The 20239-nt window shown below is 41.8% G+C and overlaps 1 protein-coding gene across 1 annotated transcript in view; it reads left to right on the top strand.

Moving 5' to 3' along the window:
- The first annotated feature begins 1562 nt into the window (after window positions 1-1562).
- The window catches only part of cdh2 (cadherin 2, type 1, N-cadherin (neuronal)), a 59650-nt gene continuing 40973 nt past the window's right edge, over window positions 1563-20239 (top strand). The window contains exons 1-2 of the mRNA XM_051419625.1: window positions 1563-1923; window positions 3676-3784. Coding sequence (XP_051275585.1) covers window positions 1864-1923; window positions 3676-3784 — 169 coding nt within the window. The 5' untranslated portion in view covers window positions 1563-1863. The remainder of the gene's footprint in view (window positions 1924-3675; window positions 3785-20239) is intronic.

Genomic DNA, 20239 nt, shown 5'->3' with positions numbered 1-20239 from the left:
GTGTGTGTGTGTGTGTGTGTGTGTGTGTGTGTGTGTGTGTGTGTGTGTGTGTGTGTGTGTGTGTGTGCTTACTGTAAGTAGGATGTGATAATGCTTACTGTTTGTTTAGGATTACAACACGCTCTCAGGAGTGGACGGTTTGATTTGTAGGAGGAAGGGAAACAGCACCGCTCCCATCACATACTCACATGCACCTCAAAACGCCAATAACTTGGAAAACAACAGATTGCCCAAGAGGAGGTGAACCAAAAGTCAGCACTTGTTTATAATTTGGAGATGGAATAAGTATTTGTCTTGTCTACCAAGCTGAAATATCTCAGTGTCACAGATGCAATCTATTCCACACAACCATTTCTTGATAGTTAATTAGGTGTCAGTAGTACTACTGAGGTAATTTAACCTTCATCAGGCTGTATCACATGAGAAGATAATGCAAGGGAATTATTCATTGCATATTTTAGTGGAACATGAAAAAAGCTTTACTTACAGACTCTAGACTTAAGTGAAGATGAATGGATAGAATGCAAAATCCCAAATTCCACGGTGATACTGTCATTTGCAAAACAGTGAGCTTATTCTGCAGCAACGAGGGAGACGACATGCATGTAGGCTACTCGAGTGAAAGAGAGAGGAAGGGAAACACACACACAGAATTAGCACCATTATTAGCCATTATCTGAGGGTAGCATGATCAAAATCTCCCACCTAATAATCAATATAGTCCGGGCTACTCTCCGTGCAGGCTGAGAGACAACTGATTGAATCCTGAGTTACTGCCATTCAAAAACTGTGTTTTTCTCAGAGGAGTCTGGTGCTAATAACCATAGAGACCGAATAAAAAGCAATATAGATAATGCAGTGTATTGTGATCAGAAAGAACAACATCAAATTTCAAAATGTTACACTAAAACACTGGCAATCCCCAGTAGTAGTCCACATACAGCAATATCTGTTTTGATAATGTATCAGGTGGGAGTCTCATTTCAATACAATGCGCATGAGTCAGTGAAACCAGACAATAAGCAAATAAACGGTGACCTCAAACTGACCTTAAAATGTTGAAAACTACTGGAGGGTATTGTAATCTAAAACTGCGAGACATTGTGTTTCAGGAGTTAATTTAATTTGGACTGGAAGGACAGCTTAGTGGTTACTGCGATCGTTGATATTATAAAGTTTAGATCAGGTTAAAAAAGCCTGATCAGCAGTTTAAGCTACTACATGTTAAAGGCTGACAGACATAATAATGTTTTTTAGTGTCCTATAATATAACAGCCACATTTGAAATAAAGATACAAGATAATAGGCTATAAGGGGGTGGGGGGGGGCATGATGTAAAATAAGACTACCATAATCCACTGACTACCACACACTGTGAATGAACCCAACTGTTATGTGTGAATATTATAATTCTCTGTCATTTGGGATGATGGTTAACATAGGGGACCCCGCTCCCGTCCCTGCAGTGAAATTGGCTGTGTGACCAGTAGGGAGAGACAGTGAGATGGGCGGTTTTATAGACTAGTGGCTGCCGGGGCTCTTTTTTGTTTTTGTGTTGGACTGGATGGGAGGGAGCAGCAGCAGCCTCAGTACCAGGCACCGCTCTCGCTCAGTACTGACTGTGGATAGATAAAACAGGAGGCTGCTGCTACATGCTGCCGCCGCCGCCGCTCCTCCTGCTGCTCCTGCCTTTGTCGTAGAGGGACCCCTTTTTTTTCTCCACCGCGGCCACACTTGAGCCAGAAGGATATTCCCTTTTTTGTATTTTTTTTTTTTAATTTTTCCTCATTCCTTGTTTTTTTTTTTTTCCCCATTTACACGGATTCCGAAGTGGGGAAAATTAAGCAGTACTCGGGCGTACCAATGTACTCACTACACGAGGGCAGCGGTCTGTTCCTGCTGGCGGTCTTGGCAGGACTGCAGGTAATGTAATGTTCAGAGAGCGGTTTCGAGAGGAGTTAACACCGGACAGTTTAGATGCTAGTTGGCTCTGTGGCGACGCTGTTTGTTGAGTTACGAGCCCGGTCGAGCTGCTAGCCGTCCGACAGGCACTTTACACGGCGAGCACTTTGGGAAATGTACCTAAAAATGAACGATGAACTAGGGGTCCAGCACGGACTGTAATTCTACCGGTTAACTACTACTAGCTATCGGTTCTTTTCATTGTAAGCCCACGACGTGATAGCTGCGTTATTAAAAATATTTAAAAAAACCGATACGCACGTTTAAATTAATTCAAATGTGCAATGGCGTGGCCTAATTTAAGAGTTCGTGTGTTTCGCTGAGTCTTTTATTGTCTGGAAGTTGGTCGATACAGGCCCACATTAACGCAGTTCTCACTTGGTTATATTTAGTTTTTTTTATGTTTAATATTTATGTAGATTGCTGCAGCGTGTCTCCCCCCCCCCCGGCGACTTAATTGCCTCTCTGTTAAAAAACCGCTATGAGCAACAATGAAAAGTACCGTGCTTTAATACAGTCTGCCCATATGTATGACCTAACTACATCTAACAGTGATGGAGTAATGATTGCTGACCAACCACAGGGGATAGAAACTATATGTGTTTTTTTTTTATCAAAATGATTTCCTTGAATGTGTGGCTACTTTATGAGAACTGTGTCAACCACAGAACAGCAGCCACACACACACACACTTGCAGTTTTAGCAGCTGATAAAATTGTTGTAAAGAACTGGCGTCTGTCTTAACACTTAAGTCTAAAAATGTACATCCTGGTGCTGTTGCTGTAATGTGCTAGAATTCTTGCTCTGCTCCTCCCCCCTCCAGTCTGCAAGCATTTTCCATTTAAATTCCTCTGATTAAGAATGGCAAGTGGCACGGATACCCACAATGCTCTTTTTCAGAAGGACTCCTCTCGTTTTACATTCTTTTTAGAGAGAGAGTGCATGCAAAGAAACAGGGCCAGGCCTCTTGTTCCGAACAGCTGAATCAATGCTGAGGTTGTGTGATGGAGTATATATATCTGGACATGCCCGGACACCAAGAGCGTTTTTCTTCAGTTATGCTCTGTTTGTGATTTCTCGCTGTTAGTGATTTCTTTCTTTCTTGGTCAAAACCCATGCTTTTTGTCGGAAACACTAGCGATTCGCAGATGTTTTTTTCTTTGCAACATGCCCCATTATTCTCTAAATCTTTTGTGTTGACACACTAAGCCATAGTTTTCCTTTTCAAAACCAAGCCAAAAAAAAAAAGCACTCTATTGATCAGCCTTGCAGTTTCTTTAGACATCAGCAGTTGTTATTTCTAGTTTCTCTCCCCCCCAGACATGTACTCATAAATGTTTATTCCCACAACAGTAGATCGTTAGCATTTACTTTTTATTTCCTTGTTCCTGTACATCAAAGTGGAGTGTTTGTCCAGAGTAGTGTGTTGATCAGAGGGGCCGTCCAAGAGAGTTGGTCATAACCCTTTCCCTGTGCCTGGGCCCCTCTAGGGGGACAAATGGAGCTTGTTCTTGCCTAGCCATGCTTTTTGGCTAATGCTTAACCCTTTTGGCCTCATTATCCTAATTGCGGTCCTCGCTATAAAAACAACAGATGCTTTTGTACAACGGTGGGGACTTCAGAACGTGACCAAGAGGTTTTTTGGAGGCAACAGAGTGCATTTTTGAAGGTTGATTTATGACTCATTGTTGCCCTCCCCCCCACCATCACAGATTGCAGCAGAGGGCAGGGGCACCCCACCATGCAGGCCAGGCTTCTCTGAAGATGTATACAAGGTTGTGGTGCCAGATATCACAGAGAAAGGACAGCCCCTTTTTAACGGTAAGTGGTGAAATTTTTCTAGTTCTGTTCTGTGCTCGATGCTTGTTATGTCTGTGAGTGTGTGTGTGTGTGTGTCGGCATGTGTATCAGCAGTGCGTGCTTGCCTCCATGTGTTACATTTCAGGGAGGATCAGACCAAGCCTGACATATTTAAACAATTAGCTACAGTATAGCTGTGTGGTATTGCAAGTCGTGTAGTTTGCCTTGTAAACCAGCTCAAATGTGGTTCAACTTTATATAGCTCCTGTCCATTTTGCCTACGTGCTGTCTTTTTTTCTCACAAACATAAGCAGACTGTTGCTTAAATGCTAGTTCGTACATTGTGGCTAAACACTTAGTGTGTTTGTAATTTGCATTTTGTTGAGACGAATATTAACTGGCTGGCTTTGTCATTAAAAGTAGGGAAACTTTGTTGATTGCACTGGGGGCCCTTCTTGTTGCAATGAATAAAAATCAATTACACACAGATTTGAATACTTATGCAACTTTAATCAAGCAAATAACCTAGCTATTAAACATTCAATGCCTTGTGCTGCATGGAATTAGTTCCACTATCATATGTCATTATTTTGCATTTGTCTTGTCCTCATTTAATATCACTTCAGTACAGATTTATGCGATATGTAGAAAAAGATTTCTGTCTGTTATGCCTAAAGGTTCCTGCAAAAGTCATATGGTAATGTGTTCAATTGTAATGTTACACTGCTAAACCCATCCAATGGCAGTAATAAAAGCATTTTAAATATCTTTGTTACAGCAATTGTCCTTCTGTGGGAGACCTGGCTGTAGTAGGTTTATATTTTTTATAACCCATAACCTGGTGCAAACAAGAAAGTGAAAAATAATGATTTTTTTGCAGTAGTCCATTACGTTGCAGCAGGCATGACCAATACTGCCTCTTTGGAGTTTAATATTGGCAAAATGAGGATGCAGCTACTGTGAAACGGTACGCGGGCCTACAGACGGTAATAAAAACTGGAATATATCACCAGTGTGCTATTAGATAGGTTAGAGCCTTGAGGTCATTTGGACGAGAAAACATTCTCATTTGTGTTGGATTTCACAGTGTGTGCCTAAAACTTGCACGTTGCCGTTGGTGTGAGTCAGAGAGGTGGAGGGAGGGGGAGCAGTGACGAGAGAAGAAAGGAGAGAGGGATGGGAGTGCTTAGATGGGTGGGTACAGCTTTCACTGGGCTTTACCTTGTGCACAAGTTTCCGTTTGATCCTGCAGGTGATAGATTTCCCTCTGTTGGCTTGTGGATGAGCCGTGACCGGGGGTAATCAGGTTCCCTTTTGTTTGCCCCCCCTGCGCTTCCCCTCTCCTCTTTTCTCTTCCTTCCCCTCCCCCAGCGAGTTGTTGCTCTGTGGAGATTTCCTTGACAGAGAGGGGCACTCCTGTGTCATTGTAATGCAGCAGGGCTCAGCAGCGTGGGATGATGTTAATGAAACTGCATTCTCTAATGAAAAGCTCCTGTGGCATGTTTTGAAAGACAAAGCCCCCACAGTGTGGAGAGTACGCCTGGAGTTTTTCAACTTTGCTTTCACCATGCTGTTTGGGGATATTGTTTTTGACCACGAGCTGATTTTTTTTTTTTTTTTTTTTCAAATTGATGTTTCTATAGCCACATGTAGCGGGCTAATACTTTAAGTTTCCTTGCATTTCATTAACTTTGTCAATTGTGCCCTGAAAAGCCTTCGATAATGAATAGAGAGACACTGAATTAATCTTGTTCGAGTCATTGTTATTAACTGTACCTGGAAGCATGAACATGTTACAACATAGCACATAGCCTTAGCCATTGTGATATTATGAATAACCCAGTCAGTTAATTCTAGTATGCATAAACTCCTCCTTAAGTTATTGGTTGGTAGTTAGCTTGTTTTAAATAGGATCTGCTTGAATGTCAGTGTAATACTATCCGTTCATTTTGTAAGGTGTCAGTAATATGAGTCATTTGCTCATATTGTATTGCTTTTGACCCCAGAATATGCAAGAGATGTGGCAGGGGTGAGCTGTTAAGATAACTTTGTCCCATCTAATTGCAGTCTCTTCTTTGTTATTGATTAATCTAATACACATCCTGGGGTCTGTAAATCCTGGAAATGGTGTCAGTTCACATGTAAACAGCTGACATTGTATATGCTAAACCAAAGACATCCTGCAGATTTGATGATGCAATCGTGGCCAGCCAGTTAGCATAGCTTTTTGATTGTAAGATTTACTGACATTCCAGGGGGTGTAAACTAGACTTCAACTGTTAGCTGGCCAACTGATGGCCCATTGATTCTTGATAGATTTGATAAAATGCATCACTTAAAAGTTGCTTGGCAGAGAAGCACAGAGAAAAGCCAGGAAGGACAATTGTTCCTGTATGAGAACTCTTCTCCAATGATCCATTAAAGGGAGGTTACGTTTATTGTTTGCAGATGCAAAATCGCATCAGGCTTAAGAGGTTACCCTCTGTCTACCCTCTGGGGCCTATATGACCTTGTTTTTAATATATTTGAATATTTGCTCTGGCCTGATACTGAGTGGAGAGAAACGACCAAACATTGTCATTTATTATTAGACCCTCATACAGGATGAAAGCAGCTTAAGTATTTAAACATGTGTGTAGTGCTTCCTCTTATCTTGTTTAGTTGCTGGATAAAGTGACTTGTTTTACTAAATTGCATTTAATTTCAGGTAGGCTGTGGCTGCGGGTGGTTTGCCCCTGGGTGTCTAATGGAATTCTGGTGGCTTTGGAGAGCTGACACACATTGTGCAGTTTTTTTTTTCCAGATGAGGCCTTTAAAGCAGGGTTGCAAAGTGAGTCAGTCGCAGCATTATTCAGCAGAGGTTTCCCTCCCTAAAAACTGGGTTAATGAAAAGCCCAAAAGCCTAATTGAGCTTAATACACTCTCTTATGCTGCTGTTCTGCCATCCCCACCCCCAACCATCTATTCTGCTTTCATTTTTCATTCCCCCACCCCGCAGCTCCGTGTTTTACTTCTCCTTCTTTACAATTATGTGAGCTCTGGTGATGAAAGAGAAGTATGTCTATAGTCTGCTTTAGCCTTGGTTCAAGTACTTTAAATGCGAGCGTGTCAAGAGGGTCCAGTGAGCTGACTCCAGAGATGAGTTGGGGGGAGGGATTTACAGTTGACCAGTTTAATAATGTGATTGAAATAATTAATGTCAACGTCAGCAATGAGTACATGAACTGGAAAGCTCTCCTGGGCTATATATGTCTCAGTATTTTCAGTAAATCTATCATTAAGTATAATTACCTCTCTTTGCTATGTTTGTCTAAGGCAGACCTTTTAAACAAACTAAATTTCACCCTTTTGACAAGAAAAACATGGTATTCACAGAATCCTGCATTTTGCACTGACTGAACCCATTTTTATGTTGTTCTGGTTCTCTGCGCTCTGTTAAGATTCAGATGGCCCTGGGTGCAGCTGGGGCCACTCAGATGTGTTTAAGGGGCCCCAGTGTTTGGTGAGACGTGACCCTGGTCGACCCTCTCCTGTAAACTGGGCCAAGTGCTCAGCAACATACTCTTTTTTTCCCTGCCCACGGATTTGGGATGAGGCTGGTGGGGGTTTCCTGGTGAGGTACAGATGAATGAAAAACCAGCCAAAGAGGTCCTGACCTGTCAACAGGGAGGCCACAAATGCACGGCACCCCTACCTCAAGTTGTTGTGACCTACAAAGTCGATCATTCATCACCTCAAGAAACAGACAAAAGGCAAAACCCCAGGTTTTCAGGCAGTCTGCGTAGTAAGTTTGTCAGTATGATGGACAGTAAATAACAATTACGGCCCTTGTGGTACAGGGGAAGGACTGTAAGGCACTGTCTCTGGAACATAGCAGAATTTCAATTTTATGCAGCTGTGTTGTTTATTGAAATATTCAGTATCTGTTGATAACTTCGAGGAATAGCCTGGGATAGAATATGTGCTGAAGCCCATAGTGTTAGAAAAAGATTGTCTGCCATTCAGATCTTTATGTTTGAGGTGTATGAGGTCTGCATTGATGTCTATGCCAATGCTGAATAATTCAACAGCCAAACATGACTTTCTTAATATTCAAATTCCCATTCAAGATGGGATCCATAAGCACAGAGGAACCGTCATGCAACAGATGAGAAAAATGAAGAGAAACATGAGACTCTGAAGTTCTTTCCCTTCAGTTGTATAGCTGCTGCTCCATGTTTCACATATTCTCTTTGTCATTGTGGGACATCAAGAGTAACCCCATGACCGTCTTTCTCGTTTTGGTGGGGTTTCAAACTCCAGCACTCCTTAATTTTTATGAGCTAAGGCAGCGGTTTCACTGTAAGTTTGTTTGCAGGAGCAGTTCATTGCCCCCATCCCCCTTCTTTTTTTCCTTCTGGAAGTGGATCAATGAATCCAGGGTCTTTGTTTGCAGTGATCAATATGTTGTAATGAAGGCTGCACTCCAATTCCCAGCTAAAACATCACTGGCAGGTTGGGGTTGAATTTGTTTTATTCTTTATTGTTATCAGCCTGCATACATTTATTTTCATCTTCTTGTCACAGTGAATTTTTTTTCCCGGGAGCGCCATGGCCTAGATAACCACCACATATTGTGACGGCAGATTGAATCTTGGCAGTATATGGTTTTACGGGAAGCGGCCTTTGATGCAGTTTGCCTACAGTATAACAAGGAAGCAGAGTTGGTTGAGTGTTCGTGGTAGGACCACCAAAGCCATTTGTCAGAAGATCACAGCTCCGTTGCAGTCCTAAGGCTATAACATAAAAGTGAAATAATAATGTTGGCGTATTAAAGCAAGTGCACCCATCTGTGTCTCATTTGTGGGTGTGCTTGCTGAGCCTGCTGGGTGGCATGCGACGATAGGACATATTTTATTTATGTCTGACCTTTTTAGGCTCAAAGGTCTTCATCAAACCAAGGAGTCTGAAAATAATCCCTACGTATTTGGAGGCACACAGGTACTCGAACAATGCCTAAATGTAGATAAAGTATTTTTGTAGAGGACTGACATTATCCTGATGGCTTCTCATCACCTCTGTTCATATCGTTCTTATCAGCTACAGGCCCTGCCCTGTGCTATTGCCACCTAACAGTCTGTGGCTCTGACATTGGCCAGTAGTTAACGTGTCCCTCTCTCATGCGTCTGTGTGTGCGCGGGGGGTTTGTCCTTGGCATATAATTAGCTTGTTCAACCCAGACGGCTCTTAGAAGTGTATGGGCGGCTCCTGGTAACAGACTTCTGTAACTATCTGTTGGTTGAGACTAATTGACCTAGAATGCCTCTATCAACACAGATTTGACTGAAAATCAGCAGTCAGACCATGCTGTATTATTAAATGGTTAAATGTAGATTGTCATTTGTTTTTCACAAGGTTGCGTGTAACTAGATTTGCTTAATCAAAATTCATTGTCTATAATGATGTATTGGGTCTGGATACAGGTCTGAAAAGCAGACCTTTCACTGTATTGCTCCTTCACACAGTCGTGTGAAGGTTAGAGGGGTTTTATAGGTTATTTGGTTCTAGACCACACCTGGGTCCCTCCATCCGTGATGCCGTATTACTAAGGTTTTAAAATTGATGTGTGTGCTTCCCTCTAAGAGACTGTCAAAAGAGGAAAGATTTATTTATTCTTCTAAAATAATCCTTTCCTGTTTGCGGTTGGTCATAACATGAGAGGGAGCTGGAGTCATTCTTCGGGACTGTGGTGTGGCTTGGCTGGCACGTTGATTCGGATGTGTTTTATTTAATGTGAAGAACACCCATGAAGTGCATAAAATGACCCTGCTATGTAATGAGGCCGTGTATAAATAGCTGTATTGACCTGGCTTTTTCTGCATATATGCCTTCTTATAACTAGGCTAGTGTTATTTTTCACAAGTGAAATGCTAGAACCAGTGTGGAAAAGAAAATGCCAGCTTGCACCAAGAAGACAATTCATCAGCCCTATGGAGTGGATTGTTTACTTTTCTAGGGACTGATTTGTGGATTTCAGTGCCATTTTTCTTCTGTGGGACAGCCTTTTTTGGCTGGTAGAGCAAACAACTCCATATCTCTTTCACAGGTCCTGTCTCTACAAAGAAAGCACTGTTTGCAGTGTTGCCCCAGCTGTTTATTGTGCAATACCCCCGTTCGATTTTGCCCACAGTTTTTCTCTGCGCTGTGCTTGTTTTTCTCATTAAGTTAAGTTAGATGAGAGTATAGAGAGCCTCCGCTTCACGTTTTCGAAGGGAGGCCACTCCCAGTCCCGACTACTTTCTCTCTCTCGTAAAATCTTTCGTTCGTGAGGCAATATATTAAGCTTCATTTAGTCTCAGCTTTGTTGCTTTTAGACAAGAGTGCATTCAGTAGCTGCCCAGATGTACAGTAGATTCAACAGCACTGAATGACAAACAACAGGCAGACACAGCGTCTTTGTGGGCAGGGTCAAACAGGGAAGCTAATACTCAAATGAATATATTAATGAGATAGTTTGAGTAAATGTAGAAAATAGAAACAGGACCGGCCTTGTGTTTAGCCTTTTTTCTGTATGCAAGTGACACACATAGTTCACATTTTTAAACCTCATGCTGTGTTCAAGAGGCTACATGAATTGGCACACTATTATTCCTCTGACAACAAAAGAGATATTTGAAGCAGGGACACGTTAATTGACCCAGATACTGTGACCATGTTCACAAAGGCCAATATCCTGCCTGGGAAGAGACGTCTACCTCCTGCGGGCCACGCCAACTATTGTATTCCGGCGAAGGCTTCAGTTTCAACGCACCAGCGCCTCTCCGGACACTGGCCCTCTGATGAGTCGCTAGGTTGTATCCTGTGACATTCTCCTTTTATCCAAGCCTCCATCACCACCACCACTACTCCTTTCCCTTTCCCTTCCCCCCGCCACGCGCAAGCTTTAAGATGGAGGAGCTCCCATGGCTATATACAATGATTGATGTGACTTAATTGAGCAATGCAAGGACACTACTGTAGCATTTAGTTCTTTATTCTACAACTGAGTTTCTTTCTTGGAGTGACCTTGGTTGCTTCATGGCTTCAGTCATGAGTGTGATGTGCGATTTCAGTGGTGTTGGTAATAGTTTTGATAGATGGCTGTCTGAGGCGCTTGTGGTGTTTTTTTGTTTTTTTTTCTTATAATACTTTTTTTTTTTTTGCTCTTGCGCTTGGTGTGTCCGTGCCTTTTTGTGAGACAGGATACAAATAAAGTCCCATTCACTATTGATTGATCATATAATTCCAGGGACCTGCGGAGTGATAGTTATTTCTATTTATTGCGTGTCTTAAAATAAAGAACATCATTACTTTTATTTATAGTAAATAAGTCTCTTAGTTTAATCTTAATTGGATTTGTGATTGGGAACCCCCAAAACTGTTGGCTCATCAGATAAGCATAGATAGCCCACCATATTACTTGTCTTTAGTGATCTACTGTCACCAGGCCATGCTGACACTAGTGTCTGCCATCACCACGTAGATATTATGATTGACCTGCAGCAATTTCTTGCCTCCATTTGAGTGCACACTATGGCAGTGAGCAACATATCGCTCTGCGGCCCACATTGTCTGAGTTTATATTATCTCTGCCTCTGTCGATATTTACTGAGGCATTAAAGAGCGTGCAGCATGTCGCCACTTTATTTCCTGTAGCACTGCCTGCTCAGCAGGATGAACTGGAGGGGGGTGGATTCTTACTGAAGGGAATAACTGCCGCTACAAGATGAAGGTCTGCTAATTTCTCCAAACATGTTGAGTCTGGCTTGCATAAAATAAACTTGTGTTTTTGGCAAATTGGCACCAATGGGGTGGGTAAGACAAATGCATATGGCATAACAGTGCAAATTTTGATCAAAATTTTGATCCAAATTTCTCTTGTTGTACATTACTTTCTGATTGAAGTTGGGCTCACAATGAAAAAGAAATCAAATCATCTTAGGAAGAGTTGCTGTGTTCATTAATCAAGCCTCTGTCTTCACAAATGTTTTTTTTTTATATTTTTCAGCTCTTATAACTAACATGTCAGCCAACATTTAAAAAAGTTCTCCTTTTCGCTACTTGGCAAATGTTAAGTCAAATGTTGACAGTTTATCAAATCTGTAGTTTGTTCCAAGTCTCAAATAAAATATCTGGGCCTCTTAACCCTCATAACTAGTTTCTTGTTTTCTTTTGTTCTCCATTTTGCCATTTTATTCCAGTTCAGGTAGAATCTGCATCTGTGAGATTGTGAGCTCGTAGCTGCTGTCCATTAGAGCTGCACGATTTAATTGTATTAAAATCAATATTTGCATTCATAACTGAACTGTCATTCATACATGACAATGATCTTGCAGTGTTTGGATTAACAGGAGATCAGTTGCATTAAGCCGAACACTACTCATTTCTCCCTAAATTGCAAATTGAGTAAAAAAAAAAAAAAAAAAATAACGTGATGGCGAGGAAGAGGAAATATGTTTATCCAATCCAATTCAGTCCAATTCAGTCCAATAAGGGTCACATTCTTTTGCTAACAAACTTTTAGATTATAAATTGAGGGAGACCATCAAAAACACATTATGAGTAAATCCTAGTTGTAGCATTCGAAGGTAACTGTACAAATTTGATCAATATGATGAAGCGATCAAGGCCATAAAAACCACCAGAAAATCCCTGCTGCCAGGAGAGTCTAATCTCCTGGTGTTTGGAGGAAAAGTAGTCTCAACAAAAACTTTCAAGGTAGTACTTTTTGTAGGGCCGTACTGTGGTTTGTAACCATAATAAAAAAATAAATTAAGTTCCCATTATTATTTGAGTCAATGTTAAAATCAAAAATAGTGCTTAATAAAGAGAATTTTTTTTCTGTAAACTTACACAAAGGGTTTTTTTTATGTTTTAGAAGTTTATGTTTTTAACATGCACATTGTGTAAGCTTGATAACAGTATCACAGGTTTTCGAACGCTTACCAGCATCCCACCTACCTTTCATCTGATTCCACCAGAGTGCAATACAGTCAATCTTCTATAGATCCCGTGTCAGGCCTTCACTCTCACACTAAGTGTTCTAAGCACTGTGACCTTTTGTAGAAGATAAGCTTCGTTCGGCTGACTCGAAGAGTTTGGAATAACGGCCTCAACCATTAATTTATGGCATTGCTAACCATATGAGGGCTATGAGCCAAGGTTATTGACCTTTCACGCCTGTCACTAGTGATAGAGGAAGCCAGACCCAGGAGGAAAATGAATTGGGCTTATTAAGGAGCTGGGCTTTGAATCAAACCCAGGGGGCAACTTCATACTCCAGTTTTCTCTTTCATTTAAATCATTACTTTTTTTATACTCTTTGACCAATTGTCTTCTGCCAAAGTAGAAACTGAGAGCACATACAGCAGGAGTTACACTGAATCATAATGCTCCCCTGAATGTGTTTGGGAGAGATCAGGGTGCAGTGCGTGAAATGCCTGAAGGATTAACACTTGGAGCACAAAACACGTTACAGCAGCACATCTTGAACTGAGGTCATTATTATCAGATGAAGGATTTCGGAGACTCAGAATCCCTAATCAAAGTTTTTTTTTTTTTTCAAAGGCGATTTGAACTGCTAGACAAATTTTGTAATTTGAGGTCTTTGCTTGTAATTTACGTGTACATTTGTAGCTGTAAGACATAGGAGGAAAGCTGAACAGGCAGAAAACTATTTGTATAAAATGAAGCATGCGAAGAATGTTGTGCGGACTGCGGAGAAACAGAGAAGATTGAGCACATGTTTCTTTAGCCCAGTCCTCCCTCAGAGCTCCCAGTCTGTAAAACCTGGTGGGAGGCAAGGGAGGCATGCATTTATATTGGATCAACATGCTATGATGTTATTTTTCCAGCTTCGCTACTCTTGTTTATAATCATAGCCGGTCCCTTATGGGGTTCAACTAAAACCATTTTTATTGACTCTGGAGAAGCTTATCTCTGCCTGATGTATTGTTTGTACATAGGACCACAATCACATCCCAGTGGAAATAAGCAATAGATGAAAACAGAGAACTTGTACCATAAATGTGTTTTTGTTATTAGAGGACATCCCCAGTGAGGTCCAACCTAAAGGACATTTTTTAATATTGTACATTTGTTCCATTCATACATATACTTTACAAAATTCAGATGGGCTTAGCTATAACCTCATTTAGAGAGCAACAGAGACCGAATCACTGATGCGGCTTCAGCCATCCTCTGTGGTATTAATTTAGAGAAGCTTGTTAAATTTTTCAAGTGTTTGTTTATTTGCAGCGAGATAGCCAGAGGATGAGGTAAAAGGACTAATGCATGAGTTTTTTGTGTGCTTGGGAATGTGGTTTGTAAATCCAGTGCATACTCGTGTGTTGGGGAGACTTATTTGCGTGCTCAGGTGGACTTCTTATCAAAATGTAGAGTGCGTGTGCAAAATGGAGAATCTTTATCTTTGCCTGAGGACCACGTATGGTACGTATGAGTGGGAGGGCTATTTTGGACCTGAAAAGCTGCATATCGCAAAAGCTTATACCTCGAGCAGGGACTGTGGACAAGTGGGTGCCAGCTGATTGGGGAAACAGGCACTTAGGGTATGATCACGCTGCAGCCAAATAAAGTTGTCACTCAAAAGCTAAAGCTCACATACAGTTCAGTTACAAAAGAGGATAACCACCAAATACTTAAAAAAAAGCTTGAAAATGCGTGCTGGATTTGAGTCTAGAAGTCGGCAGCATAATACTTAGAGCTTGCCTTCTTTATGCTGTCTTCCTCCTTTTAAGGTGTAAACTGCCCTTTTCCAGAAAAGATGCCGGTTACTCACAGAGAGAGAGAGAGATGAGATGTAACATCCTCACATTTTCAATCCAGGCGCTGCCTTTCCACTGGTGTTGCTCCCATTGTGGCCCCTTTTGTGGTCTGAGACCAAATGCTGCACTTAACACTGAGCACTTTCCTTAAAGGCACTAAATTTGTCAGGAGGAAAAGCACATGAAGTCACTGTCGGTTTATCACAACCTGATGGATAAAATCACACCTTTGGTTGTTTGAGCAATCAAGCCAAGCTGAAAAAAGCCTTTACTGTAAAAAGCTATTGGTGGCACCATTTTTGGTTTGTTCAAGTGTTGCTGTGGTTACGGAGGTTAGTAATGGATAAGGACATGAATTCCATTTACTTGTTTGTACTCATCATGTTCTGATCTAGTATGATATTTTTATCAGCGACTGACATGGATTTTAAATTACAATCGCAAACCTTCACTCCATTAGTCATTAGGGTTTGAGTAGACAGATGCATTCGTAGTCAAAGCTCCTGTTTTAATGGAGAATGAGCCATTAGCCAAATCTTCATCCCTGGAACATAGGGTTCCTTTTAGAGACAGTAATATGTGAGAAACATTGTGACTTAACAGTTGAATCAGCTAATCGATAAACTTTAAGAAATCCTCTTACTAGCTTACAAAGAACTTCTTCTGCCGGGAACAGTCCTACACAAAGTGGCTGTGGGTGACTTGCTAAGAACATAAACCAGCAGGTTGACATGGCATTATTACTTCAGTATTTAGTGTTTGTTTAAAGCAACTCCCCAACCCCTACTGCACACACACACACGCACACAGCTTGTCTTCTAAAGGGGATCTTATTGGATAAATAGCGGAAAAACAACTGTGGTGAACCCGTTTGAATGTTTCCCCTCTGTCCTACCAAGAATGTGTTGTCTAGGAGAGTTGAGGTCAAAAGACACAAACAAGGCTTTGTTCTGCATTTACCAGGCTTATTCTGTGCAGAGTGACTGTAGTAGGCAACACTGGCACACATTGTTCTTTTATACATCTGTTGAAAGATTGGGTAGTTGATTGAAAGATAATATTTATTCATGAGCTATAATGCTGTACATTCATTTAATTTATTCTTGATTGCCCTGACAGTCACACATTGTCATCTTCTGAATTGGAATAATCTTTTTTCATAGACATAAAAGCGACCTAAAGAGAAAATATTCATGACCCACAGGAGGCTACATGTTGGTGTGTGGAAGCAATCTGTGGCCTTTCAGTAATAGATATTTGATGATACAAGATGGAGTACACTAAAATCCACTTTTGTGTTTGCGACTGTAGACTACAGACATAGTACATGCAAGCATGCAATGCTGCCACATTTTTATGACTTCAGACTTGAATATGACCAATTATTCATTGTCTTGAATCCATGGCCATGTAATATATATATATATATCCTGAATGATAAGGTTGACAAAATCACCCCATTATGAAGCTGAGATGATTCATCCACACATAATAATAATAATAATAATAATAATGTATAATTGGTACAATCTCACAAGAAAACAGTGTGGCTGTTGTTGCTTTTAATGGTAGACAAACTAACAACCGGAGCACTCTCATGCTGAGAACCTTATGCACAGGGCTGTTGCAGGCATTAAAGAGTATGTGTTTGCAGCAGTAGGTGTTGGACCCTGCTGACAGCTGGAACAGCATTCTATGAAACAGCCAATGCAGTGTCTAGCCTCTCCTCGGCCTATCCTCTGATCCCCAGCCTTCATTTATTGGTCTGTCTGTAGTGCGCTTGGAAAATGCAATTGCACTACCATTGATTTGTGTCTGTTTGAAATAAGGCGGTCCAGATACTGGGCACATGCAAAGGTGGGCGTTTTTCCTCTTTACCCCTTTTGCTCTCTCATTGTCTTTCCATTTCCCTGTCTCTCGCCCCTCCACTTTTAAATCCATTCTTAGTGTGCCACACGGGTGAGACGATGGTTCCTTAGCCGCTTATCATGCCTTCCACCAGACCACCAAGGGGTCTAAGCATGTGTACACAGGCAGCTGTGCACCACTGTTAAAACTCTATGCTGTGCAGGATAAGTGGGGATTGGCATGTTCTCTGCCCGTCAGAGCGGGTTTCATCTGCCTAAAAATGCGACAGCTGGGCAGAGCTTTTTCACTCCTCCCATATGAGTTAGACGGACAGAAATGAGACATAGAGAGACAGAATGAGAGGAGGGACATAAAGAGTGGGGTTGCCACAGCTTCTTGACTGTGGCTTGGAGCAAAGAAAATGTTGGCACATGTGTTATGAGTTAGCGCTGACATAACTGTTTTTAAGAGGGGCCTAACACATTAAAGATTTGTGGCAGGCTCCTCTACTTTCTTTCCTTACTCTTTATGCTGTAAACACTGAGCAGTAATGGGAGGAAGGGCATAAGAAGAGTAATTTATGTGCGGAGGAGAAGCCTGAGATGAGCCCTCCCTCCGGGATTAATGGGAGTCTCTGTCTCTGTTCACAGGAAATATGAAAGGCCCTTTGTTGGTAAAGGGCTTGCTGCTGCCAGCAAATAACTACCCCCTGTCATATCGAAAATCCCCAAACCTCTAAATTCATTGCCTCCTCTGCTGCTCATCCTTCACCCCCTTTTTTTTCTATAAGCCTATGTGTTTTCTGTCAAAGTCGCTCATTTATGATTCTATGCCGTGCCTGCTGTACAGAAGCCCAGGAGACACTAGCTCACGTTGTTAGTATTCACTGTCACCTCTAGAGTTCTGGCCATTGGGTGAGAAGAAGGAAGAGTGTGAGAAATAGTGCTGTACAGGTGGCGATTCATACGTCATAACCGTGATGCCATGTTCAGTCTTTTTCCCGCTCCTGTTTCCTGTCTGATGTGTTTAATTCCAAAACTCACTATCATATCAGGAAAGGGAATCACTAGTTTTCTGTGGTTTTAATGTGTGACCAGTGGACTGTGCTGGTGGTAATGGTTTATTTTTAGTGTTGGTGTCAGTGTGTGTTGGTCTGCGCGGTGGCTAAGCATACCTCCTTAGGCTATGCTAAATAAAGAATGGCCTATCAGTGAGGGGATATTATTGTTTGGCACTAAACTGGCAGTGTGTCTTTCATCAGGTCACACATTGGTCTCCTCACACCTGCGGCTCAGGACGGGAGGGTGAAAGGCTGTTGGCAGGTGTTAATTGCTAAAAATGGCTGCAGAAAACAAAGCATGATATTGTATATGTTGTTGGTAACATCTTTTTGCACTCTCCTGAGCTGATCTTTCACACGCTGCTAAGAAGAAAAACAGTGTTTATATTCTTGCATCCAAACCCAAATGGGAGGACTAAAGTATTTCACAACTGATTGTTCTGTTCTTTGTCTGCCTCACATTTGAATTTTCTCTTTTCGCAAGCACTTCAATAAAGTACACAGATTAATGTGTTTGTACAAAAATCCTCTTTTCAGTAGCTCTGAGCTTTCCGACACTCTGAAAAGAGTTTCATTCTCTTCTCTCACTTGTCCAGCTTTTCATTTCAGCACGGGGGGCTTTAAAATGTTTTCATTTACTTGCACATTGCTAGGAAGAAAAACAGTTTACTGGAACATCTCGGTCACACCTGAATAAATCTTGACTGATTGCGTGAAGAAATAGTAGTGGGATTGTTTTTTTTTTTATTCCTCCAAAATACCAGCTAGCTTTCCCTTTTAAAAAATGTTACAGTTGTTTTGAGCTGTCTGTGATAGTTTCAGCTGTGTTTGCCTTCCCTGCCTTAGGAGATCCACAGTGAAAGCAGAGAATCTATTGGCTCCATATTGACTTCCCCAGGCTGTCTCCAATGGATTTGACATGGATAACGCGGTTGTGTTTGTAACGAAAGGGGGAGGGAACCTAATAAAAGCAGGAGACCCCCAGCTGAAAAAAAGAGGGAGGAAGAGTGAAATGAAGGAGAGGGGAACTTAAATGAAGAGGGCTCAACTTGGCAAAAGCCATGGGTTGTCAGGGGCAACCAAAATGGCTCTGTGTAACCTGCTTTCCTCTCACCCTCCCTTCAAGAATGCTCAGATGCACTCATATAGTGGGACTGAATATGAGCCTGACATTGAAAGGGTGAAACAAAATACACATATTGGATGACTGCCTTATAAATGATTTATAATTGAGTTTTCCCGGGCTCTGCTTGGAGTGTAGATAGCGTAGAGCTTTAATGAGCCTCATAGTTTCATGTTATTCTATGCTTTAATTGTAATACTGAGGACGCCATTCATTTGTTTAATTTACTAGACTGGGAGCTGATGGCTAGGCTGGCACGGTAGGGGGGAGTTTAATGGCCATCCTCTGGAAAGGATAAGGCTTATTAGGTCTGATGGGCCTCCTGTCTCATATAACCTAATGTGGCCATGATGGACAGAGGATTCTGGGTTTGGATACATTGGAACTATAAATCGAAGCATATTCCCAGGCCCTGGACTTTGTAATTGCCCATTAAGGACCATGTTTGTAGATGGCGGGGCCAGATGTCCCTGATGTGGCTGAGGGTTCAACATGGGCTTAAAAGACAGCATGCCGTTAAAGTGAGGAGGAGCATTGGCTGGACGTTGCCACTCATTAAAAGGACCTGCTCTCTGATAGCAGACCCATTAAAAAAGAAAAAGAAAAAAAAACCTTTTAATGTTCTTACCAGAGAAGCTCCACAGTTTGCCCACAATTCCACAGCCGTAAAAATGGGAATTGAATTCCATATGAATTCTATGCTGTCATAGCTCGTGGCACCAGCTGTCTGTCCGTGTTAAAATCTAACCCTTGGGCGCCACTCCCTCTCAGTTTGGTGTGTTCCATATGTTACATTGATCTTAAAAGCTCGGCTCCCACTGGTCTACTTGAGCAGAAGACCTTAGCATGATTGAGTGGGACATATGCAAGGACAACATCAAACATTTCAGTATTTGGTGTAAGATCACATGACCCCGGTGATGTCATTCTGATTGATTTATGATGCAAATGGGGTTTCTCATGTTACCACTCGCCTCATTTTTTATCCAAGATCCTTCTTACTCAGTAAGTATACATAAATGTGTACTTGGTTCCATGGAACTGGCTGTCATGAAATGTTTAATTTACTATGGGCACAGTTTCAGGGATTGTGTGTCAGTATCACACTGTACATGCATGGCAGCACCCATCCCTCCCTGAACGCCCTATCTTTTGTTTATGTTTGGGCTGTAAACTCCTGTGCACAGCTGCCACCGGGTCACTGGGTATCTGGGGGTTTCTGTAATGCGGATGACCTCCTAATGTGGATTCCAGCGAGGCAGAAAGGCAAATGTTTGTGGTTCTAGGTCTTCCTGGTATCCCGGGTCGCTACAGCTGTCATGTTATCCCCTTCTTGCCCGTGCCTTCCAGTTCAGAATGCAACATAATATCTGCTAGCGTCCCAGCTGCAGACACTTTAAGATATCTGCTGTTATTTTGACAGAAGCCTGAATACTTAATCATTAGGCTTCCGGCACAATAGCCGTCTTTGAGGCTCAAGTCCCAACCGGAAAACAACAACAGTAGTTTTCAAGGAAGGAATCTCATTTAATGTCCTCATAATGGCATGCTCTCCTAATAATGCTCTCCTGAATGAACTTCACATGAACTACACATTTTCCGATTATGTACACTCTAGATGTTGTTCAGGGCAAGAGGTAGTA

The sequence above is a fragment of the Dicentrarchus labrax genome, unplaced genomic scaffold (genome assembly GCF_905237075.1).
Source record: "Dicentrarchus labrax unplaced genomic scaffold, dlabrax2021, whole genome shotgun sequence".
NCBI lineage: Eukaryota > Metazoa > Chordata > Actinopteri > Moronidae > Dicentrarchus > Dicentrarchus labrax.
Note: the sequence above shows the minus strand (reverse complement) of the source record. Positions and strands in the feature narration are given on the sequence as shown.